Genomic DNA, 26,367 nt, shown 5'->3' on the forward strand with positions numbered 1-26,367 from the left:
TGTACCAATGCACCGTCGGCACCAGAAGGTAACAGTAACATCACAATGCATACTAGCCCTTCAATGGTGGTCAGACAGGAAAACCCTCTCAGAGGGCGTCCCCATGGGAAAGCCTCTGATCAGGAAAGTCATCACTACAGACGCCAGCATGACAGGCTGGGGAGCCACGATGGAAGGACTCACAGCCAGAGGTTTATGGTTGGGGCCACTACGTGCCCTTCACATAAATTACTTAGAGCTCATGGCAGTCTTCCTCGCCCTGAAACACTTCGAGCAGCGCATCCTGGGTTGCCATGTCCTAGTCAGGACAGACAACACCACGGCCATGTGCTACATCAACAGACAAGGTGGACTCAGGTCCCCTCGTCTTCATCAACTGGCTCAGAAACTGATCCTGTGGTGCAACACACGCGTCCTCTCAATAGTAGCGTGTCACGTCCCAGGTCTTCTGAACACAGGGGCAGACCTGCTGTCCAGAGGACCTCTCCGCTACTCAGACTGGTCACTACACCCTCATGCAGTGGCCCAGGTCTGGAGCAGGTTTGGGAAATCCAAGGTGGATCTCTTTGCCACAGAGGAGAACACGAAGTGTCCCCTCTTCTTCGCAATCAGGGGACCATCAACGTTGGGGCTAGACGCTCTGTCACACCAATGGCCCAAAACCCTTCTCTACGCCTTTCCCCCGCTATCCCTCATCAGCCCCACTCTGGACAGAGTGAGGACTCAGGGTCTGAAGGTGCTCCTAATAGCCCCGTCGTGGGGGGTCTGGAGGTCGGAAATAACCCCTCTCCTCTACGACCAGCCGTGGAGAATTCCCCTTCGAGCGGATCTCCTCTCTCAAGCGAGGGGGGAGATCTTCCACCCTCACCCCCAGGACCTAGACCTATGGGTCTGGCCCGTCAAAGGGTGATGTTGACTGCCGTGGGTCTACCTCCGAACGTAATCGAAACGATTCAGAAAGGCAGAGCCCAGTCAACAAGGGACCGTTACGACACAGCCTGGCGCGTCTTCGAGCATTGGTGCTCACGAAGACCAGACCAAACAGTCCCCTACCAGGCCTCAGTGATCGACGTCCTGTCATTCCTGCAGGAGCTCCTAGACAACGGTCTAGGCCTCTCCTCAGTCAAGGTCCATTTGGCGGCAATCTCTGCCTGCCACCCAGGCTTTGATAACCAGACGGTGTGGAAGCACCCGCTGGTAAAACAATTCATGAAGGGTGTACGCAGGGAACATAGGACATGCAGATCCCTCGTTCCCTCGTGGGATTTGTCCCTGGTTCTAAAGGCGCTGGCTACAGCACCCTTTGAACCACTACAAACCGTGAGCCTCAAGCTCCTAACCCTGAAGGTGGCTCTCCTGATCGCACTCACGACAGCAAAAAGGGTCAGCGACCTACATGCGCTCTCGATCTCTCCAGACTGCATGAGGTTCGATGAGGGGTCGACCAAGGTCACCCTAAAGGCAAACCCCGCCTTCATTCCCAAAAATGCTCTCTCAGTGTGTGTGCCAGTGAACCTACAGGCTTTCCATCCCCCGCCGTTCTCCTCTGACGAAGACAGCAGGCTTAATTGCCTCTGCCCAGTCAGAGCTTTACGCATATACGCGGATAGACTGGCTCCCTTCAGACAAGGAAGCCAACTCTTTGTGTCCTGGGGTGCCAGGACCAAAGGAAAGCCCGTCACGAAGGTCACTATCTCTAACTGGATAGTGGAAGCCATCCGTCTGGCCTACACTAGCCAAGGCGTGGATTCCCCTCAAGCCCTGAGGGCCCACTCCACAAGAGGTGTGGCAGCTTCCTGGGCACTCTACAAGGGTGTCTCCATTCAGGAAGTCTGCACAGCAGCAAGCTGGTCTACACCCTCGACTTTCGCCACATACTATAACCTAGATGTGGCAGCGCCTTCGCTAGCGCACGCGGTCTTGGGGGCCGCTGCTCAGTAAGGCATCAGGGCAGCATAGCGCTGCCTCCTGCTCTCCACAAGGACTAGGTTCTGGACCCAAAAGGGTCCGAGCCCCTCCCAAAAGGTTTACCTGGGACCCACTGGAAGTTCAGGTCACGGGAGTTCATAAAGTCCCATAAACGAAAGGTATTTCGTGAAATTTCTATATAATACAACGTTAAAGGTTACTTTAGTAACCACGGTTGTATATATAAATTGAACTAAATACCTTTCGTGGAACGCCCTTCTGTTCTCTAAAGCAGAAGAAAAGTTCCGAATGAGGGCTGACGTAGCCACGCAGGTATCTATACGGGATAGGCGTGGCTTCCTACGTCACCCTTAGAGCCCAGGACAGCGAAAATTCTAGAATTTTCTGTCCTGGGAGTACATAAAATAATGTTCTGCAGCTAGGTTTTGAAGGAAACCTACCCATAAACGAAAGGTATTTCGTTCAATTTATATATACAACCGTGGTTACTAAAGTAACCTTTAACGTTCTTGGAGTGTACAGTAGGCTATATGATAAAAATGTAGGATACTCGGTGGAACTGTAAAATAATTATTTTAAAGTGTGAAAACAACAAACATATTTATTGATGGTTTCTTGAGTGACTAACACAAGTAGGTGACATTCTAATCAACCCCCTGCCTCTTGTTTCACCATTCTGTTCAAGCTTTGACACATTCCAGAAATTATGGCAAAGCTTGTGAGGTCAAATACAAATAAAAAATACAAACAAAGGAAAATAACAAATTGCAAAGTAATGTTTATTTAACTTTGCAATTACAGTCAGGTGATACAGTTTTAGGTCCGGCTCAGGGTTGGTTGGTTGATAGTAAGGGTTCTACCTGAAATACTGACGGCTGATATTTCTAACATCCATCCATGTGTAAACAACTGATCTAGACAGAAATCCCATCTATTCAGGAGTCGGGAATAGATGGGAACATATCTGCTGTACTGCAGGCCTGACTGTTCCACCCGACTGGTTATGAAGCAGGTCTTTTTACCCAATGACCAGTGTCCTTTTGTTAGATGTAGTTCCATCTGTGACAACAGCATCATCTGGAATGGTATTCGGCTCCTTTAGCCATTTCGAAACACATGAAGTAGGCATGCAGTGGTACAGCCAGCTTTTATGACTTGACAATTCCAACACGTATGTGCAGTCATCTGACATACACAGCCTGGGAAAGGGAAGCTATAATCACCATCCCAGATGGTTTGGAGTCCATAAGGTCAGCGAGGTTGGATGAAACATGGCCCATGGGCATTGAATGATGTATTCCTTCGATTTCTATTAATGCTGTGTTCAGAAATGTTTTTGGTTCACCTCTCCCAAATTACGGTTGGATATCATTTTACCTTTACTTTTCATTCCTCTCGTTGTTCTTCAAGGGATGATCAGGCATGGTCTGAATGGGCCTTAGTTCCGCACAGGGGGGACACAGGGTGCCACAGTCAGACATTTAGGTTCAAAGGGTCAGCCTCTGTGGTCCTGTTTAGAATTGTTGTTTGTGAGGGGGGCACGCGTTAATTAAGGTCTATTCATACTCCAGTTTTAGGTGAATAGGTGGCCACCTTTTCGGTGGTCACCTCTTCATCTAAACTGTGGTATTGATGGCGGCGCTCATAGTCCATCACTGTGGTGGGAGGGCCCCGCCTCCCACTGGGCTGCCCAGAGCGAGTCTGGGTGACCACCGTTTCGGTGGCTAATAAAAACAGAGAAGGGCTGGCCTGGGGTTGGTTCTGGTTGGGTGGTTTTCTCATCACCGCAGATAGCCGATCTACTAAAGGTTCTATTCAGATGAGGGTTTGTGGCTCCAATCAGTGTAAGGGGTGTTACTTAAACTTCTGTTTGGAGTTTGGATTTTCTATGTAGGGAGGCTACTACAGCTGTTTTGGTTGAATGGGAATACTTTGCAATGTTGGCCAGTAAATTGCCTGGGAGCTCACATGTGGAGCATACCTACTAGAAGGGTCCTCCCTGGCTCTTGTTAGCCTGGCTCGGATCTTTAAATTACAGAAACCTCTGGAATCTCCTGGGTGGTTGTGGATTAAGAATGGTTGATATCGGTCTCAGAGCCATGAGGTGCTGAGTTTGTCCAAATCGCTACTCCAAGCCATATGCCAAGTGGTGGGCTGGGTAAGTCGTGTAGAGAACAGAATGTGTGTGTGTGTGTGTGTGTGTGTGTGTGTGTGTGTGTGTGTGTGTGTGTGTGTGTGTGTGTGTGTGTGTGTGTGTGTGTGTGTGGGGGGGGGGGGGTCAGAGATCGCTGATGGCACAAACTCAAATCTGTGATGACGTGACGTAGTGAACCTACGCCATGGTTCACTACGCCTAACCTGGAGTGACATTTGTTCAGATTCTGTCTCTCCTTCTCCCTATTCTTACGTTGGTCAGCAGCATAGAGTCATCTCTGAATATGTACTGTATCACTTCTCCTTTCTACCATTGCATCAATTCTTGAAGCTGAGCAATATATCTGGGAAGAGTTTCAGGTATTGGGAGCCTGGGACTAGGTGCTGCACAGCATGCGCCTTGGGCAGAACTGTTTGCCAGTCCTGACTCCTGCACGTAAACAGGTTTACTTCCTTCCCTCTCTATCATTTTGCTCTCTTCCATCCATATCTGCTGCTAAGAATGTCTGGCTCAAAGAGCCACATTGGGATGTCAATTAAAACACATACTGTAAGCACACAAAGACAAAGATTTGTGGGGCGACATCCTGGAACATTCAATAAGTCCATGTTGCTTCTTACACCCAATAGTAGCATAAGATGAAACAGCATGGGGTCACCAAAATCTGTTTCCAGATAATCAGACTGATAAACTCTGGTGTCTGATTATCTGGCATTATACTGTACTAGAGCGGTGCCCGTGGGGCCTCTACAGTGGTGCCCGTTGGGCACTGGCCTACTTGGAACGATGCACGTTGGAAATGCATGCCCCACCCAGATATTATGCGTTGGAGCCTCTACATCAGTGCACTGGCCTACTTGGAACGATGCAAGTTGGAAATGCATGCCCCCCCAGATATTATGTCTGTGTCCCTTTTATGCCCATACTGTATATGGAGTTCTTTGTCAGGCATGCCCAAATATGGAGTCTATGCAGACGTCAGAATGATGTCAGAACAGGCCAGCTCCATATATAGACCCTGGGCAGGGGCCCTGTCCAGAGCCCCTTTCTGGGGCGGTTCTGACTTCTGGACAACCATGGGTCCGACCGACTCGACACCGGGCACTGCACCGCCTGTGGTGGTGTGGAACGCATGTGTCGAATTTGAAGTGAAGTCGGTGGGGCGAACAGTTCTCAAATTACGTGGATTACACACAGACAGACAGAGACTTGGTGCATTTATAGATAGACATCTACGGTATATATATTGTTAGAGGACGATGGAACATGAATGTGCTCAGTATGTTTCATGAGGTATTTTGTGAAAATGGATGTTTATTTTATATATTTTTAGGGGGCTTTTTTAAGCCTGGCAGGAAAAAGGGGGGGGGGGGTAGATGAGGGGTGACACGCAGCAAAGGTCATCGGGATCAGGACTGGGTGGTAGTTCACATGCTTCCTGGGGGTTCAAGTGCAGTGCTCCAGGGCACTTGGAGTTGGTGGGCTCGGTACCATGTAGTACCAGCTACCACCACTTTGCAGATGGAATGTTCGCAGTAAACGATAACACCTTAGCAGAGTAGCAATAAATATCAATTAGTGACAATATATTTATAGGATTATCAGACAATGTGAATCATATCCACACACGGTATTATACCCGACAGCAAGGAGACAGAATTGTTTTATATAATTTCTTTATTGCAGAGAATGTTTACACTTGCATACATCTCAAGACCCAGTTAAACAACTGTACTGCAATATCATGGGCAGAATAACAGAAGTGTACAATTCAGAGCCAGTGGTCAGGTTAACAATGACTTTACAGGTCTCTTGTTTCAACGTGCCACTGGTCCTGGTTGGCAATATTTTGACCTTGATTGTCACACTTGAAGGTTTACTTGACCAGAACTTGTGTAGAATATATTTTCTCAGTAGTCTATCTGATCTACTTGGATACAATGGCCAAGCCTTATGTTTTACACATGACAGTAAGTGTCTTGGTCCACCTCGTAACCCATGTGAATCACCATGTGAGTGCAGTAGCCATCTGCTCATCAAACTTGGGAAAATAAATTGCTCAGAAATCAGGGTCAAATTATAAATGCTATTCAAGGTTTAAAACTAGAAGAATCTCTCAGAATCCAAGCCAGAACGGTAATTTCTGAACCAGTATCCATTGACATACGACTGTTGTTTCTTCTACAGTGCTGAGTTTTCATATTTAAAACAAGGTATTGCCTTTTCCCATTAGTTAGGTGTATTAAACATATACTCACCTAGCTAAGTCAATATAATTGTGTTCTTGTGCTGAACATAACTCTTCCCGCAGATACCCTTTCTTAATTGCATAAATTACCAATTAGAACACAATCCAACCAGCCCTAACCTGGTATTAACAAATCTTGAATAAATGCACTGTAAGAACTAAAGTGCTTAATGACATTTTTTTTTATCCCCTATGTAAGCTACGATTTTAATTGTGCACGTCTATGGGATACAAGAGGGTCTCTTGATGTGAAAGTACAATGAATCAAGTTCTGGAGTCAATGGGAGATCCACTGTCGTCCGTATTCTCAGTTTGTATGTGCAGCTGCAGCACATCCGATAGGTTAGAACAGAAGACAAGCACGAATGCACTGGGGTGCAAACTGGAGTTAATGCATTCTAATATACTCCTGATAAACATTATGTCAGGGGTGGGCGACCATGTGTTTACGATCGACCGGTCATCTTAATGGGCTTTTTTGGTCAACCGCGAACAATTAGAAAACCCAGGCAAAAAACATCCATTATTAATATTATATCCTCCACCACCCAGTCACGCTCAGGTTTGCTTGGTTAAATGTGAACCCCCCCCACAAGTTCATATTATGGGAGCAACGCGACCCAGATGAACAATGAACATAGGAATGGTCCTGCAGGTGACTAACATGGTAGTGGTAGTACTCGGCTACTACTTTTAACTCATTAAGACCTGAGACTGATTCTACAAAAGCCTTCTAAATCAGTAGTTCTCAAACTTTTCAAACACTTTTTTTTAAATGTTCAAAAATAGCAGATGTACAAACTTTGCGAGCTTGAACACCTGCTATTTTTGAATGGCCAAAGCAAAAATCTAAAAGAACACAGTTTTAATGGGCTAAACCACAGCTGACGAGAGAATGGTACAATGAGTTTGGGAAGAGACAGAGTCTTTTCCACACAGAACGGGGAAGATAATTATTTTTCGAATGGAAAATGTATTTGTCTCATCCAACAACTGCGCAAGCGATGGCAAAGGAAAGGAAACTTGGAATGACACCACATATCACTTTGTAAGACTTTTCCAGCCGACAAGTGGACTGAGAAAAAGAAAGTGGATCCGACCTTAGCATACGTTCTTGCCAAACGAGCAATCATTTGTATCCAGTTGGACGAATCGACAGAATACTAATGTTGGCAAACTGCATTTTCAGCAGAATGCCGTTTGATGATATGACTGCATGAAGGTAGTGCCTTACTGCGTTTGCTCACATGAAGGCTTCCCAGGATAAGAGTGACTGCTAAATACCTACATTCTAAGTCAAAGTATCGATCAGCCATGACAGATGACCACTGTTTTTGAGAATTGTACCCTGCAGCTACCATCCTGACTTTAATGCACTGGCAGTTAGTTCCCAGACAACAGATGTGTAATTAGATTTCACTCTATCCCTCTGCAGGACTAATTTTGGGGTTTTTGTTTCATTTAATATTAATTAGGATTTTGAAAATACATTAACGATTTTTACCGTTATTGTTCAGAATGTCTTTTATTTATTATTCATGTTAAATTATTGACTTACTCTTTGTTAAGTTAAGTTTTAATATTAAACAGACCATTTCTTCGTTAGATGAAAGTTTGAATATTAAACAGACTATTTCCACGTGAATTCTACTAATCACCAGCCCATATTAAGAAGCAATGTTGGTTTTCACTGATTGTTAAGTGATCTCATGCCCAGAAAAGGGTTGCCCACCCCTGCACTACGCTATGCACCTTCAAGTTCACGGAGCTTCTTAAAGAAGCTTCAAGTCTTCTGCTCACGTTTAGCCTCCAGTTACTTCAAGCATGGTGGTAAAGGGACTCGGTGCAATGCTGACTTTCAATAACCAGTGGCTGGCTGACATAGGGTTTTCATTTGTTTCTCTCTGGGGGAGGGGGGGGGGGTACTGGTCACTGGTCAGTAGTTGATGGGACAGTCTGTAGCCAGGCTCTGCCTGCCTAGCTTGGGCCTGGCTGTTTGAGGCAGTCCTCGGTCACACCCTGAGAGGCCAGCTCAGAGAGGACGTTGTCCAAATAGTTGGGGTCAGGGTAGCCGTGGCCAGACATGTTGGACATCATCTCGGTCTTGTGGTGGATCTCGTTCCACACCACCGTGTCGGGCTCGCCGGTGGTGCTGGACGTGCCCACTGTGAAGATGAGACGCCGCGTCCATGCCACTTTCAGCAGCTCCAGGACCTGGTGCAGGAAGCAGGGAAGAAGCAAAGGGATTAAATATTCAACTTAAACCGAAGCATAAAAGCATATATTTTAGCAACATAAATAATATATGTACAGCAGTGGTGGACAAAGTAGAAACATATTTTTACATAATATACTCCACAATACAGACAGGTTAAATTTCGATAAAGTTACGGACTGCAGCTTTAAATCATCACGTCATGTCAAAGATGCACTATTTCGTCTTAAATTACAGCAGATGAAAGAAGGAAAACATTTACCTTTCTGCCCTTCTCATTGTCTGGAAGGAAGCACAGGCGAGGGAAACCTCTACAGGTGTATGGTTGCCCTGGGTTGGGGTGCTCTGGACCCTGGACACAAGACATGAGACACACTATACTTAACATTACTACAGTCTTAACATCAATGTTAACCCATTAAGACCTGAGGCTGATTCTACAAATAACATCAAGACCCTAGCAGTTTTCTAAAGAAAAATAAATAAATAATAATAAATAAATAAGTGTGACTCGTGTCGCGGCAACCACACTCAGTGCCTGCTATCCCCCAATAATACACAAGGCAGAGAGAGCTTCCTGTTAGTTCTGGCAGGAGAGAAAGGACAGTGGGCGGGGGCACAGCAGTCGCTGGGGTGTGGCCAGCACTGGTTTGCTGCACCTGGCCGGCAGGTTTCGAACCACAGCCTGTTGGCCGGGTGTGGCCTTCCCTCACGGTGCTGGTTGCGCCTCGGTGATGGCTGCGCCCGGGGTGCCCCTCCGTGGACTTATAGCTGGAAGCCTGGAGGAGAGGAGCAGTGACTTGGCCAATCACTGCTCACCCACCAACTGGAGAGTGTAGTGTTTGAGGGTTTAAACACTCTAAGAAGGTTGGAGACCACCTGATGAGCTCTCTTCCAGGCCAAGGCATCCATTAGAAATGGATTATATTCGCATATTTGATGAATTTACAAACAGACTGTCACAATATGGTGATATATTGACATTCCCATATATGGGCTTAATATTGATGACATCATGTATCTCCATATATGGGCATAACAGGGATTGAAATGCCCATATATGGAGATCCCTGGTCAGGGTTCATGGCCATATATAGCGTATCTTGAGTGTAGAGGGTTTGATGATGTCAGACTGACAAATGCGTGACCATATATGGAGACGTGATGTCATGATGCATGGCCATATATGGAGATGTGATGTCACGATGCTATATGGAGGCATGGGGGCAGAGGCGTCTGGGAGAAATGCGAGGCCCTGTGCGATATTTTGGGGGGGAACAATGTGCGCGCGCATTAGCGCGCGCGCGAATTTTTTGAATTAATTAATTAATTAATACTTACTTTTGCGTGAGAGAGAGAGAGTCTCTCTCTCTCTCACGCATAGTCATGTGTGACTAATTATTTGAAATAAAACCTTTTTTGTCCACACACAGTCCTACATGACATGATGGCATACCTTTTCACTTCACTCGAGTGCCGACTGCCGAGTCGTTTTGTTTGTGACCGGGAGCGGTTGTGCACTCAACTAGCCTACATGTGTTCAACTTGTTTTTGTTTCGTTTCCAGTGTGTGTATAATTCGACTGCGTTGCGTGGTGGCGCGGCCGATCTCCAAGCTCACAACGCGTCGCGCTGCAACGCATTGTGAGCTTGTAGATCTGCTCTAATTCTGCAGCGCAAGCTAGCACGGCACTGCGCAGCGCAAAGGGGGACAACAGGGGACCCCACGACCGGACGGCCGGGCGTTGCTTAACGGGAGGCTGAATAAGTGACGCCGGTTGGGAGGAGGAGGCGACGCGCGGCCGTCGGAGGCCCCCCTGGGGGGCGGCTCCAAGCCGACCGCAGCTTAAATAGGTGAAAAATCAACTGCGACGGAACGGGCTGCGAATCTGCGATGCGATTATTGTTTCTTAAAAAAAAACACTGGCTAGCGCGAGGCCTCGACTGCGCGAGGCCCTGTGCGGCCGCACCATTCGCACTACCCTTAAAGCGGCCCTGCATGGGGGTGACGGATTAACGGATTGGCGGGAAATGCAACAATTCATAGTAAATGCAACAATTCATAGTAAATGCGACCTGCAGTCGCAATAATAATAACCAGTAAAACACCTGATGGCGAGAAGAGACCTCGAGGTCGCGTGCACGCATCCGCCTGGGTGACAGCAGACTGCTGGGCGAGCGCTGGCACTTTGGCATGGGGGGGTCAGTTCAAAATATGGAATGAATTCTGTACTCGCCATATATGGAGCGTGTCTTGAGTGTACAGGGTTTGTACAGGATCAACATATGGAATGCCAGAACAGGTCAGCTCCATATATGGAGATCTAAGTGTGGCAGCAGGGGCAGTGTCTTGAGTGTACAGGGTTTGATGAGGGCCCAGGTAGGGCTGGGTCTTAAGTTTCTGGCCTGTTGAGAACTAGTTTTCGCCGCCTTCCGGGTGCGGCTGCACTAATAACTTTGGGGCAGTCCCGTCTAGAGTTTAAATGGACAGGTATCAGTCAAAAGGGAGACATCGAAGAGGAAGGATGGATGGGGAAGGATCAACATATGGAATGTCAGAACAGGTCAGCTCCATATATGGAGATCTATGGGTTTGAGGTCAGATGTAGGGTTGCTGGCCAATATTGATGACATCAGGGATCTCTCTTATGGGCATTCCCATATATGGGCTTAATATTGATGAGGGATCTCCATCTCTGATGATGTCACGTGATGTCACAAGGCATGACTATATGGTCATGCCTTGACGGACGAACTCACGGGAAAGGTTTTCATAGTAAATGCGACCTGTGGCCGAAATAATAAATAAAATAAGCGCACAAAATATGTCTCAAATCTAAAGTGACACAAGATGCTTTCTCTGTTTGAATGGGTTAAGACCGACAGTGAATTACCTGTATGCCGGGGGGTATGCTGTAGATAATCTGGATGGTGCCACAGTTGGGATGGCCGGGAAGCGATTGGGATATGCTATAGATGTCCATCTTGCCTTTGGGTTGGGTGCCAGTCTTTTCTCCATAGATTGTCTTGCATGAGGGACACTGGAGGCTACCATCCTGGAGGAAGGGAACAGGGGCAATTTTTACCAAACCAAACATGAGTTAGGTATGCTCAAGATACACACACTATTACTAATAAAAACTGACTGAACTGGGACATGTACCAGCTTCAGTTCCAGGGAACAGAATATTATGTTTATGGCAGCAGCATTTGTAGTTGATGGAATATCATGCTAATGAAGACAGAATTAAACGTATGGCTTCCCAAGTACATTTGTAATGTCCAAGTTTATATTCAATGTGTGCATTCACTGAAAAGCACTGCCATGATATAAACTACATTTATTCAGACTGAATTGTGCCAACATCAGGACCAACCCAATGCAGTATGGTAATTTTCTCCAGTGGTTTCAATGATAACAGAAGTGTCTTCTTCATTCACATGGCCCAAAGAACATTACCAAAATAACGTTTCAAAATGTCACTGCTCGTGCTCTGTTTTGCCCGACATGTGTAACTATGCACGTTGCATGCAACATAAACCCTGGAGACTGTCTTGCATACCTTGGTTCCATTGTTGTACATGGCCAGCATGCAGAGCATATGCAGTTTGTGTCCACACTTGGTGAACCTGCCCACAGTGTCCGGGAGGATGCTCTGGGATCCGCCCTCTGGTGATGCCGTCTCGTAGCCAGATGGATTCGACAGATGGTCCATGCAGATGATACAATCCTGAAAGGATGTGTAGATGTAGAAGATGTTAAGTGTCACAACTGCTGGTATTGTAAACACAACACACGGTTAAAGAACATTAATACAACTAAATGGATACCTCATCTGAGACCACAGCCACTTGCTCCATGTAGCGTTGGAGCACCTCCTCTGGTCTCTGGGCTGAGGCATGAAAGGAGGAGACACAATTAATGAGGCGGGCTGGTATCCACACCCAAGATGTTTCCGGGCCCAGTGAGGCTGCCATTGAAATCAGTCGGGTGACAACGACTGACTGAATTCTCCGTCACAAGTTTGCAGTCTGGCATCTGACTTTTTAGTCAGGACAAAGGCATGTGTATTCCAGACATGTATGTAAGCTCTTTGCACCCTGCCATACAAAATGGGGCCAATGCACAACATATGAATAAACTTTAAAGGAATACTCCATTGTTTATCAACCATATCCATCTCCATCTCTAATGACTAATAAATGGTGCACTGCCAAGTCCATAAATGCTCTCCACATTGCCGAAGCAGCAAATCGAAAGCACAGAGTCTACTCTGGGTGCTGACATATTCATACGGACATCATTCTCCCCTCTGCCACTAGGGGCAAACGCCTTAAACTGCTAGAGAAGCAAACTTTTATTTTAGTCGACACTGAACAGTGAGAACTCGCCACGTTGAGACTGGAACAGGACAATTACCTTCTTGTTTTCTCAGGCAGAATTGCATGTAATCAAAACAATATTGCATCGATCGACACCGTTAATGTCGCAAATTGACTAAACATCCACAAATCTGACAGTGGCGTATTCCTTTAAGCCATTAAATAATTTAATGGGGCGGCGGTGGGGGGTAGATGTGTCATGTCAGCAGGACAGGGCTGAAAATGGAAAATGAGGCTCATGGAAAATGAATCAATAATACAGTACTAATGTATAGTAGCTATGGTTAGAATGAAGGGTGAGTAATGAACGACTTTATACCAATCACATACCACTACCATCAGAGTGTGTGTGTGTGTGTGTGTGTGTGTGTGTGTGTGTGTGTGCATGTGCGTGCGCGAGATAGGTCTCTCTCTCGCTCTCTCTCTTCCTCTCTCTCATGTTCACTTCACACGGAGTATCAAGTCTGCTGTGGAACCAGATTCAGTGGTAAGTAAACATCCATCTTTAGGTTTTGCTCAATTTACAACAGCTCTAGGGGTATCAATCCTGCACAGCTGGGTCAGCACCTCTTTCTGAAGGCCACCGGTTGAAGTATGAACACAATTCTAAATGGGATCACATTTCAATAGCTATTGGCACTCGCTTAAGATTCCTGCCGGTTCCCTCATTATTTCCAGTGTATTCAAATAATAATAAAAAAGAAGCAGAGTACAAATGGGCAACATACAGTATATGAATGAATGACAGTCATAACTCATAATACATGTGATGGATATTCATGGCGGCTCAGGCGGAGATGGGAAATGTATTCAGGCAGAAATTAATGCGAAGCAGGAGCGAAATGAGGCATACAAATGAGGACGGGGTGGGGTTAAGATATTTAAAGCTGATAACTCTTCTCTTCACAGTGGTAGTTAGATGTAAACTAAACATAAAACGAGACTTATAACGGTCAGCTATGACTCCCAGTCATATTCATATGATGTATCACAAAAAAAAGTTTTCAGCCTGATCCGACTCTAATGGACGTCCAATTGTACAATGTAAGTTAAAATTGTGGGCAATAACTTGTCTGTGTGCACTGTGGCACTGATCCGTCCAGTGGTTTGTGATATTAGCCCAAGTGACACACAGACGGACAGACCCGATTTGCAGATAGCTGGCCTCCTTACAGAGCCACACCATAGAAACCTGTCTGACAACCCCCAGGAATAAACAACAATGAGGCAGTGAATGCGAGTTGATGCGAGATGAAACAAACTGTCCATGTGTCATGTCAGGTTGGAGGAGTCAGGGTGGAGGTGGGTGGACTGGTGGAGGACAGACTTAACACAACGCAGAGGCAAAGAAAGGGACAACGGTGACGGTGATGTGGTAGCTACCTCTCCTGTGCTGCCTCTTTGCCCTCCTAACTGAACTGCTGCCGCTGTGGGCCTTGCTGGGCCTGCTGCCTGGGGATAGAAGAGGAGGAGGAGGAGGAAGAGAGAGAGGAGCAGGCTGCTGCAGCTGCTGGGGGAGGGGGGCACTGGTAAAGTGCACGCCGAGTCCCACTGCTGACATCAAAATGGAGGCCATGCCTGGAGTGGAGTGGGGTGGGGATGAGTGGGGTGGGTGGGGAGGCCGGGGTGGAGAGCCAGTGGAGATATCGCCGGAGCGAGGGGCAAGGGAGGAAGAAATCAAAAGGATGAGATATGCAGAGTGGACAAAGCAGTAGTGGACACTTGCACTCTCCCACCCCGATTCATCCACACACAATCGTAGAGGGGTTATGCAATCAGCGCGTTATCCTATTTATGTCAAAGCTTAAGTTTGTGTTAATGTTTAGTAGGATTTCATGTCATCTTGCTGTGGAATTAAATGACAACTGTCACCATTTGCCCCATTGGAGTAATAAGTATGCATTTGTTTGTACTAGTAATTCATAAAATTACTAGAATATGCAATAGAAAAATGGAAAATCAAAGCATGCAAATGCCACCTTCAAATGGCTCTCTGTGGAAATGTGAGAGTGACAAAACAATAACAAATAAAACAAAGTCCTGCACACTGTTGCAGACTCTATTAAATGACCAGCTGTTGTCTAGACATTGTAAAAGAAGACTAAGGACAAGAAAACACAATGTTGATTGGCCATTTGAGCCGTGATCGGGCTACAAAACCTAGATGGAAAATTAATTTAATCTTCAAACTTTTACAGGCTTATTCAGAGGATCCTCCAATTAATCCAGTAAGGGTATCTGGCTTGTGATGGCAACAAAGTTGATGACGGGCAGCAACACAAAAATAATCATTATAAAATTCTGTTCCGCCTTCATTGTTAAGACCAGGAAAGCATCCGTGTCATTTTTTATTTGAGCTACAAAGCTTTGGCTATTCAAAAATCATGAAAATTTGAAAATAAAGCAAACATTTTTTAACACAAATCATTGCTTCTGGGGTCCCTGGAACAAAACTTTTGACATGGGGGTCCGCGGCCAAATACTGAAATACATATCATTGGGGGTCCTTGACATGAAAAAGTTTGAGCACCACTGATATAAACATAGGTTCAGAAAACGGATCTAGAAGACATTTGAAGAATTGTCCTCAGGTCTTAATGGGTTAAATGGTGTTATTCCTGATTATTTTAACATTGAATAATTTATATGAGGTGTATTTTCATGGCAAATCATACAAATCAGTGCCTGGGCTTCTTACTGCTACAAAGACAGTAATTTCTCATTACACCTCCTGGGTCATTTACCCATAAGAGACTTTAGGGGCTAATAGAAGCCGGCAGTGCAAATCTGAGAGTTACTTTAACTCAGTTGCCGTAATTAACAATGAGGAATTTGCAGTGTATACATTAAAGAGGTCTTTGCTCTAGCTGCACATGCTTTGGAATATTCTGCCTATGGATATGCATGCCATCTGTCTATCGTTGAAGAATGCGTGGGCATCAATTTGGGCCATATTATGCATGTTTGTGTTGCATCAATTGATTTCCGTCGAGTCTTTCACAAAATAGGGCAGTGACTGACTATCACATATACAGGTATAGTACACACTATAACGGTGTTTAGTTGCTCTCTGATCCATTTTTATTTCCACCTATTTAGCTGTTCTCTCTTGAAGATCCTGCACTTAATTCTGAAGTGATTGCTGTCAAATTTCTCAGCAATCTGCAAAGTCTGCTTAATTACTAGTGTCAGTTATGTTTATATCATCAGTCAATCAATGGGTACGAAAATATAATGTTGGGCATTAGCTGCCCTACACTCATTTTGCTAGTCCCTTTCAAGAGAAATTGAACCAAGTGATTAGCCTGCAGGATTTTTTTATTGTCAGTCTTATTAAAGACAATGCACACGTAAAAAGGGAACTGGATGCCACATTTGCAACATTGTTGCTGTCAATGAATTGCACCCAGAAGGGATTTAGTCTCTACACCGCTTCAACTTCGTTTTGACACGCTATTAATTCAAGATTTATGTCAAGTCCCATTTGTGTGAACAGAGATGAGACAGACAGTCATCTCTGTTCCTCATACTGAAAATGATAGCGTGCTGTATCACGTTACTAATAGTAACCAGACACTGGCAATGCATGTCGTTATTTGGTAGCCCCAGAAGGAAGCAGTTCCTGTGAGAATTATTTTCTTGCGCAAATACAGTATATTGGCAATAGCCGATATTTGGGTTGATGGTGGCCCACAGGAATAGTTTGACATATCGCCCGACACTATTGTACAACGAAATAAATTTGGATTAAGTGGTTAGGCCAAACCCACTTCCCTGCTTTTTTTTGTTAGCGAACCCTGCTTACAATGTCTCACACAACTGCCAAACAAACTGACGCAGAACAGGACATTCAGGATGGATGGCTGGTGACCCATTTACCTGCCAGGGCAGAGCTCACACCAGTGGATCCATTCAGCTGGACAGGGATGGCAGGAACACTGTTGAACAGGAAAAAGAAGACACTGGCTGACTGACATGCAGGAAGCATAACAAGCAGAAAAGGTTTGTGCTGGTAAAAGCAAGATATACCAAACAAAAAGGGTGATATACGAGCTCACAATGCAACGCGTTGTGTGCAACACGGGCGGCATACAACCAAGAATAAACAAGAACGACTCGGTCATAACTGCCAGGTGCAGAAAGCTCTCGTTTATGAACATTTACACTATAATCAGTTTGTGTGCTGCAGCCTCTACCTCAGAGTATGGGTTTTATGCCGTTCAGACTATGTTTTATGGGTAAGTCTTCCATTGGCTTAGACTAGAGGCAGCCCAGAGACGAGGAAGTCAATCATGAAAATGTGTCCACTACGGTCGCTACTAGAGGTAGTAGCAAATGTAGTCCAGGCACTTTTCAAGCACCTGGCAAAAAGGCAAAATGAAAATTACACCTGTCCTTACTGAAATGAAGATTGCGCTTTACTTCAAAAGATAGCACAAATGTCTAATTTTGTCTTCACTTACTGCCCAGTGCCCACTTCACACTAGTAGAAAAATAACATAACATCTCACTCCAATTTTAGATTAACAAAGAAAATCCACAACAGAACAGTCAATTCTGTTGAAAAACTGTGTTGCATCATCTTCTGTCCAATAACATTTGCCTGTCATCGCTTATGAGAGCATTATGCAGTTGTAATATGAGAACACAGAAATAGCACTATGAAACACATTCAAACACAATATTGAAGCAAAGCTCAAAGAAAGGCAGCTGTGTCTACCGGCATGTCCACTTTTTATTCCCAGTGGCAAAAGCATAAACATTTTTTTTTAAATCAGCACAGATGCCAAACTAACGCTGAGGTTCTGTTCTAGTCTCTAGAACTCTAACCAGTGCATCGGTCCTGGAAATAAAACGTCTGGGTTTCCAAGGCTAGTGAATCGGTGACCTAAGAGAGTAACAAGAAATATTACATAGGTAGTCATATTTGTCAGGTGAAATAAACGCTGGCTCCGTTGTGCATCTTTCCTGCTCTCCAGTTTGCTCATAACATTAGGCGGTGTTATCAGGCGCTCCGCTGAGTCCGCTCCACTGCGGTGTTTATACGAGTGTGGTCTGGGCATTGCAGATTTGCAGACTTCCGCCGTGCCCGTGTCTTAGCTTAGGAGGCAGCCAATCATGACTAGGTCGCTACTACGCAATTGGCTGGCGGCGTTTAGGCGTATCCCAATGGCTTAGGCGGTGTTTAGGCGTCTCCCATTGGCTTAGGCGGCATGGGGGCGACTCCCATTGATGACTAGGTCGCTATTAACACTATTTTTGCCAGGGAATTCTTCAAAATAAGGCACAGAGTGCCAGCAGATATGACAGATTTTACTCCCAAAACCGTGAGGCATAATCTAACATTCTTACCTCACGCTGGTCACGCTAAAGTCTCTCTGGAAGTGTTTATATTCCAAATGACATGCATGCTGAAGTCAGAAATGAAGACAGAACATTGTCCTTTTGGTCAAAACCATGGAGAGCTCCCTAGATTAGGAGTTACGAGCCATTCTTTTGAAGCCGTAAACAAGGAAGTGAACGGAAGTGAACGGAAGTGCGCATGCGCAAAACAAGTAGTACACTGCAGGAGAGGCCAACCAAAAACAAAAATATTGTTTGTTTTTTTATGTTTGTGTCTTTCGCCTTTATTTTAATTTTTTATAGAGGGATAGACAGTAGGCTGACAGGAAATGGGGAGCGAGATGGGGGTGAAGGCCGTAGGGATCGGGAGTCGAACCCGCAGCACACTGCCAGACTGGACTACCAGCCAAGGTGCCTGGACCCCTGAGCCACGACACAGGCCAAAAAATAAATATATATTTTTTTCTTCAGGCACCTATACACGTCCTTAGCACCCCGTGGTTTTGATTCCCAGGACGTGTATACCTTAGCATAATTAGTGTTAAAAACGGGCCTGTCGTATGTCAGGTTTCACCTGACAAAAAAAATCAAACCACATATACCAACCTTAAACCATTACCAGCTGTGGAGCTTGCCAGTGCTGGGCCAGAAAGTTGACTACCGGGGGGTGGTGGAGGCCAAGGACAACCCCAAGACATACCCCCAACGGACAGAGGTCTCCTAGGGTAGGGTGAATAGACCGGGGTGGGGTGAGCCACTACGGCCCTTCCTGCCCCCTGCAGGCTAGGGCGGCTCAGTTGCCCTGACGAAAACGAGTGTCGAGAGCGGCTAGGAATGGGACCCGTGCTGCCGTGACTCAGACACTGCTGGCAGGAGCAGGCAAGGCCCGGGGGGATGGCAGAGGAGCCAGATGACGCTAGCGGATAGGGCAAGTTACACTGCCGTCGCACTTGCCGTCTAAAGCTGGTGGATTTGTTGACTTGGGCCAGCGATGTAAGGTCAACAATGTAATTATATCCATGTGGATTCAAGTCTGCTGTAGCCTGGCGGGCCTGGTAGCTGTGCTCCAGCAGGATTGAAGTGCGTGTCTCATATGGTGTCCATCCGCCTTCATCGTTGGCCCATTCCCAGTAGACGCCGCTGCCCAGGCCTGAGGACTGGGCAAAAAGCGACCGGCGCACTGATCGCGTCTTTCCTGAAAGAGAGACGGATTGCTGTTGGATAACCTAAATACAGTAACAGTATATAATCTTAATGTTTATGCAATACCCTTAACATCCCTTTACATTGTTCACACAAACAAAACAAAAATTCAGAGACATGTTTTCACTCTCCCTGCAAGTGCATAGCTATAGGTTTGGACCATTGTAACATTCTTTAAAGAGGAAAGAAAAGCCTGTTATTGCAGAAGGTGTGTAAGCTTCCATTAACTCTGGCCTGTGGGGGGGGTTCATGTTGCACTTGGGCATACAGATGATCATCAGTAGCCACTAGCCAACACAGCACTGTCACTGCATACAATATTTTACATTGATTTGAACAGGCCATGAGCCTCCTTTATGCGTTGACTGACATCCGCCAAGTGCCAACGTGGTGGTTCTCAAAAATGTACCATTTAAAGGACACCCAGTAGGCATTTAGGCCACAGAACCCCCATAACTTTGAAAATGTACACATTATCATTTGTACACTCCCAGCGTTACAGACTGCTTGGTTAAGGCCAAAAGGTTCGATTTGTTTTCCAACTATCAATTGTTTAGCTGGGGACCCCGGACCCCACTTTGAGAACAACTTTGCAAACTGCTGTGTAAATATGCTACCGTAACAAGCTGGGGAAAAGTATACCTAACCTACGTCAGGGTTCGTGAGACCCTAATCGCCTCATTAAAATCACCTGTTGGGTGTGGAAATGTTTGGTCAGAACAAAAACGGTACAGAGAGGGAAGGAGCTCTCAGCTCTTCATGTCAGTCTCTACAAAATATAACTTAAAAGGGAACAAGAACGTAACTACTCGTCCGTACAGAAGGCGCACACGGTATGTTACCTGTTATTTTGTTTGTTACAGTTTCATGACAGTTATAATTCATTGTGTTAAAAAACATGTTTTGTGTTGCAGTTTTTCCACGTTGTCTCTTGGGTATAAATACATATTATTCTGCCTCAGATGACTCTTTAGGAGCGGTTACAGTCATCATGATGCACGTAGATTTACAATAAGAATAGTAACAATAACAACACGCGCATGGAGCAGTCAAATTGAGTCCATGATCGATCATCATCATCACAACTTAGATTAGGCTGCCGCTTAACCATTATTTAGTCGCGCGTCAAAACGATGTATTTTCAACCGATATATTGAATCGGAGCAGAACTAACTTAAAACAAATTCGTCGAACTAATCCTTGGCGGCGTCGCTTACCGACAAGAACCGATCTAAAAAAAGAAACAATCTGACAACGCATCGCAAAGTGTAGTTGATCAGCTCTGGTCGGCCGTGTTGAGTTTGTTCATAATACCTGTGTCCTGTCGGAACTGCTTGAGGCTGGGGATGTCGATGAGGTACGGGGCCAGGCTGGGGTCTGACTGGCCCAGGCAGATGCTGGTGGCAACGGTGGGACCACCGCCGGGACCCCCGCGCGACGAGGACGCAGAGGCAGGAGGAGCCGGGGGAGAGAAGCACCGCTCGATGTGTCCGCTCACCGCGCCGCTGTAAGGCCGCCACAAGCCCTGGTCGTCCTGCCATTCCCACACCACCACCATGGGCTGGGACGGTGGGCCCCCGGGCCCCCCGTGGTGGACCTGCTGCTGGGTCTGGGTGGGTGTCGCGGCGGACACGGAGGGGCCGCTGCTCCGCGACCCGCCGCCCACCCGGACGCAAGAGCCAGAGACAATCGCCATGTTCAGTTCACACACAAAGCTAACGTGACGTTAGCTCTGGGCTTTAGCTAACAACACAGCGAGCTCCGTCTCTTGTTTATCAAAGGATGACAGTCAAAGAACCCCGGTCGGTCGAGGAGGAGATGCTAAGCTAGCGCTGCTAGCTTGGCTCGTTAAATGTTTCCATGGAGTGAGTTGTATCAGGATCTCTGAGAGCAGACACGGTGCGGGTGGAAGAAGGATAAACTGCCGACATAAGAAGGCATTATGACGGTTTAGGTTCTTCTTCCTTTTCGACTTGTCTGCCTCTGTTCTTCTTCTGGTCCTTCTTCTTTGTGCTTGCTCTTCTTCGCCCTCATGTGAAATTAGAGAAAGATTTGACGCACGTCCAGCGAATTGCTGCCCTCCACAGGAAAATATCAGTTGCTTTGATAAAGTTCAAATTTTTTAACCATTTTAAATAATAATAATAGCTGCAACCAGCTATTAAGAAGGGGTCAAGTCCAAAAAGAAAAAAGCTACACGCAATATACACAATGAGCTATACAAACATTGATGACTGAAAATAAATTATTTGACAAGTAATAAATAAAAATCACACTTGTGTGAAGTGACTGGCGCTCTTTCTCTTATCATACATCATCACATTCCACTCAGCCAATCAAAGCATCACAAATGTGGTACACACAGACAAACAAAGCTGCGCAACTAGCTTTGTATCATGTAACCGTAACCAGAGTTACAATGTGATTTCTTTGACGTGGCCAAAAAACAGGCTGAAAAGTGGACCGAGCAAGGTCAGAGGTCTTTTGATGAATTGAGTGTGAGCTTCAGTTCATGAGGGATCCTCACGGCCCTCTACCATATTGCCGAATTGTGTGGAGACGATAACTCGAACTGCCAAAACTGCTAAAATTATTAATAATTATTATTCATATATTTTTACTTACAGAAGGTGTGAGCCAACTGTTGGTCTGGTGTATTTCTAGCTCTGGTCCATAGCCCTAATGCCGTTGCATGCAACGGCATTAGAACTCTGGACAAGAGCTATAGTGTAGGCTATATCGAGCAGTGAAGTGACAGTTTTATTTGTGTCAAAATTCAGAGGTGTCAATTTAAAGCAGCAACAGCATTGAGAATGAACCCCAGGATAGGTACAGGTATAAAGAACAAAACCAAGATAAATATAAAATAGGCTACAATCTGAGCTGCTGGCCCTATAGATATTCGCACTGGATTATATTTACTCGATTATTTGAACGACTGTCTATCAATAAATATAAATGTACCTGTACGATGACTATAATTAATTAAATGTACATAATATTGTACATATTTTCAGCTCACCTGCCACACTGTCGCTAAGCCCCCAGGAGACATGGGGTATAGTAGTAGCATGTCACTTGGACACAGGCCGGGATCTGATCAGCCTCTGTTGAGTCGCCTGGAGGGCGCTCAGGGCGGTGTCTGTTGCAAGACCCGAAACATACAATGATTCCAGATAACAACACTGATGTCTCCAAATATGTGCAACAGTAGATGTTTTGCGAACTGAAATAATCTGGGAGAACCACTGAGTGACAACCAGGCACAGACTGGGTGACAACCACGAAAGAGTGTGCATGACATCTGGAGAGACAGAGGACGGCCGGGGAGACCGCAACCCGGGTGGAGAGGGTTGGCTTGCCCAAACCACTTCTTCTGAGAAGAACCCCCCACAAACAAGCTACAGACTGCGGTAATCCACATACTGTGGTAATCCATTCCATATTAGCAGAATGAGATGTTTGACTGACTAGCCAACAGCAACAACAACACACAGAAGAATGCTCACTTCTGGTCAGACGGAGGAGGAGCCAGGCCCGGAGGCAACCCACAGTGCCTAGGACTAGTAGCATGCCAAAGTTTGTGCTATTGCCATTGAGAATGCATTGGGCGTTTCAATTAAATAACTCAAACTACAAATAATTTCAAAGTAAAAAGTTCCAGCATTTGTCTTCACAGTAAGCTGAATTATAAAATGTGTGAATGGAGTTTCTAGGTGAAAGTGATTTTTTTTGACGTGCCATAGAGCTGCCATTGAGCCCCATTAAAAATGTATCAAATTTGAAAGCACTATATTTCTAAAACTATGAAACATTTCAAAGATTCCTTTTCAGGCAAACATGTCCACCGTAAGATTAACCTAAATAGGTTTGAATGGGGTTTCTAGGTGTAAGTATGTAGGACTAGTAGCATGCCAAAGTTTGTGCTATTGCCATTGAGAATGCATTGGGCGTTTAAATACGGGGGGGACATATTTTCAAAAGCCCCCCCAGGTACATTATATATTTAAACTATTTTCAGCAATGGTACACTTATTTTTTCAGTGGGTAGATCTTGTCGAGCTGGTCATTTTGAAAGTAGATCTCACGTCATAAATGTGTGGGCACCCCTGGCCTAGACTATAGAGCCTCCTGGTGTCTCCAACAACTGCTGTTAACCTAAAAAAACAGTATTGAGTATCGCCCTCGCGCTATTGCCTTCTTCCCATTTGCGACGCGTGGCGCTAGGATGAGCGGGCCAAAGGCCTGCAAAATTCTAGTAACAGTAATTAAAGAACATAGTGAACATGGGATAATGTTAGTCTTTCACATTATGTTTGCCTACCTGCCTATCATTTGTCCAGTGTGCTGTACAAGAGATGTAAAACACTGAAATAGATGTTTAATTGCCACCCGAATCCATATGCACTACATCGCTTCCCCACAACTGCCATATTTACTGTACAAATACTACTTTTGTCAGACACACTGTTATTGCGCAACATTTCGCTGTGATGCAAATTACATCACAACTTCCTCATTCCCACGGCACCTCCCCTTTTCACTGCACACACACACATACACACACGCACGTGCGCACACACATACACAGGGCACAGCAGCACGGTACAGCACAGTACAGTATGGTAAGCTACAGTACAGTAGCGTACAGTACGGTACAGTATGGGACAGTATTGTACAGTACCGTATGGCACAGTTCAGTATGATACAGTACGGTCCAGTATGCTACAATACAGTACGGTACATTATGGTACCGAACCGTACAGTACAGTACAGTACAGAAGAGAGCAGAACAGAGGAGTACAGTACAGTACAATACAGTGGAGTACAGTACAATACAGTGGAGTACAGTAGAGTACAGTAGAGTGGAGTACAGTACAGTGGAGTACAGTATGGTACAGTACAGTGGAATACAGTACAGTGGAATACAGTACAGTTGAATACAGTACAGTACAGTGGAGTACAGTACAGCGGCGTACAGTGCAGTGCAGCGCAGTGCAGGACAGTACAGTACAATACAGTGGAGTACAGTACAATACAGTGGAGTACAGTAGAGTACAGTAGAGTGGAGTACAGTATGGTACAGTACAGTGGAATACAGTACAGTTGAATACAGTACAGTGGAATACAGTACAGTACAGTGGACTACAGTACAGAGGAGTACAGTATACTATTGCCTCTAGGTTGCTACATTTACGACATCCAAGCGACTTGGTATATAGAAACATTGCCACTTTTAGACGGAAATAAAAACAAGCAAAACAAACGATAGGGCCACTCAGCCAGGTTGCCATGTTTGCACTTTCCAAGCAACTGGATATATGAAAACATCATGGGTTGCCATGTTTGCTTTTCCAAGTAAAAAAAACAAACAAAAAAACAGTATCGAGTATCGCCCTCCCGCTATTGCCTTCTTCCCATTTGCGATGCGTGGCGCTAGGATGAGCGGGCCAAAGGCCTGCGAAATTCTAGTAACGGTAATTAAAGAACATAGTGAACATGGGATAATGTTAGTCTTTCACATTATGTTTGCCTACCTCCCTATCATTTGTCCAGTGTGCTGTACAAGAGATGTAAAACACTGAAATAGATGTTTATTTGGTGTTAAAAGGTATACAAAGTCTGGTTTACATCCAAGTGTCTGCAATGTTTTGAATCTAATTCAAGGTTCTCTTATTTGTTAACACAACTGAGGTAAATACCTTTTGGTGTTTACTGGAAAATATCAAGGTGAAGACCTTTTTTTGGCATGAGATGGGGAAGAATTACTAACGGGTAAAAAAACAGGACTAAATTATTATTCTGGGGAGTAAACACTGCTGCTCAACTCAAAGGAAGGTTCAATCACGGAAAATGACGTTGGGCTTTGCTGTCAAGGTGGCTTTGGGTGGTCATATTAAAGACTGACGTCATGAGGTCCAGGAAGGGTTTCTTGGGTTCAACTCTGCAATACAACACAACCAAGTCAATAGCCACAGCACTACAGGTATTCCATTGGTACCATAGAGTGAATTTATAAGCATCTTCTTGAGATCATCAGAAATAATGAATATGCTTGAAAACATTGTCCCCACACATACTTCTAAGGCCCTCTCAAAAACAATGGCATTTGTTAGAACACCACAATCTGTGGACGCTTTTAAAAGGGGACTTAAGACTTTTCTTTTTAACAAGGCATTTTGCTAGTTGGACTTTTAGATGCCCAGTGTGCTTTTAACCTTTTAGCAGAAATGCATGAATTGTCCTTATTTTAGTCCTTTTATATACTTATGCATTATTTTATTTTATTCTTCACTTGATGTAACACTTTGAGATTTGTTTCAAATATAAAGTGCGTTATAAATAAAATGTATTATTATTAACACACACAACTTCCGATTCAGGTAGTATGTCAGTACAGATTTATTGTCATACATAAATTGACATTCAGCACCAGTAGAGTTGTTAAAAGTTGCGTTGTAAACATCCAAGATGAAAGATTCTGTCTCCCTTTTATAGAAAACAGTGTCTTCTGGAGTGATGGCACATCAGATAGGGCTAAGAGAGCACAGAGGATAGCATGTGCGATTGTGAGTGTACACATGTGCAGCACTCTTATTGCCAGCCTTGTGACCACTGAGGTTTATATAATTGTCAGTGGTGCAAAGTAACTAAGTACATTTACTCAAGTGCTGTACTTAAGTTCAATTTTGAGGTATTGTTTTACTTTTACTCCACTACAGTTACAGTACTTGAAAACTATAGTTACTATATACTTTGTAGATTGGAATTATTATTATAAAACAAACATATGCTGTAGGCTACATTAACCACTTCAACCCGATTACCAAGCTCACAGCAATGCAATGTGTTGTGAGCTTGTAGATCTGCTATTTTCAAAATATTTTAATAA

General features: G+C 45.0%; 2 protein-coding genes across 3 annotated transcripts in view; one reads left to right on the top strand and one right to left on the bottom strand.

Annotated features, from left to right (window-relative positions):
- Window positions 1-5,743: 5,743 nt before the first annotated feature.
- On the bottom strand, window positions 5,744-21,556 carry dtx2 (deltex 2, E3 ubiquitin ligase). 2 transcript variants are annotated; one of them, XM_079507333.1, is made up of 9 exons: window positions 20,790-21,556; window positions 18,879-19,467; window positions 16,809-16,867; window positions 14,313-14,507; window positions 12,378-12,439; window positions 12,110-12,277; window positions 11,441-11,602; window positions 8,810-8,899; window positions 5,744-8,546 (listed from the first exon to the last, which is right to left on the bottom strand). In XM_079507333.1, the coding sequence occupies exons 1-9, from the start codon at window positions 21,169-21,171 to the stop codon at window positions 8,310-8,312; spliced, it is 1,944 nt and encodes a 647-aa protein (XP_079363459.1). In that variant the 5' UTR covers window positions 21,172-21,556; the 3' UTR covers window positions 5,744-8,309. The 2 variants fall into 2 exon arrangements, with proteins under 2 accessions (XP_079363459.1, XP_079363460.1); XM_079507334.1 differs by lacking the exon at window positions 14,313-14,507 and having other exon boundaries at window positions 20,790-21,554.
- Window positions 20,180-26,367, top strand: part of tmem132e (transmembrane protein 132E) — a 472,661-nt gene continuing 466,473 nt past the window's right edge. Inside the window, exon 1 of the mRNA XM_079507332.1 lies at window positions 20,180-20,308. The gene's annotated coding sequence lies outside the window, so the exon portion shown is untranslated. The remainder of the gene's footprint in view (window positions 20,309-26,367) is intronic.

The sequence above is a fragment of the Electrona antarctica genome (genome assembly GCF_951216825.1).
Source record: "Electrona antarctica genome assembly, chromosome: 8".
Taxonomy (NCBI): Eukaryota; Metazoa; Chordata; class Actinopteri; order Myctophiformes; family Myctophidae; genus Electrona; species Electrona antarctica.

Coding starts and splice junctions, on each gene's coding strand:
- dtx2 (XM_079507333.1), bottom strand. CDS start 21,171: ATGGCGATTGTCTCTGGCTCTTGCGTCCGGGTGGGCGGCGGGTCGCGG. Junction 19,468..20,789: donor GCAGTTCCGACAGGACACAG/GTATTATGAACA, acceptor TCTCTCTTTCAG/GAAAGACGCGATCAGTGCGC. Junction 16,868..18,878: donor ACAGCTGGTAATGGTTTAAG/GTTGGTATATGT, acceptor CCTGTTCAACAG/TGTTCCTGCCATCCCTGTCC.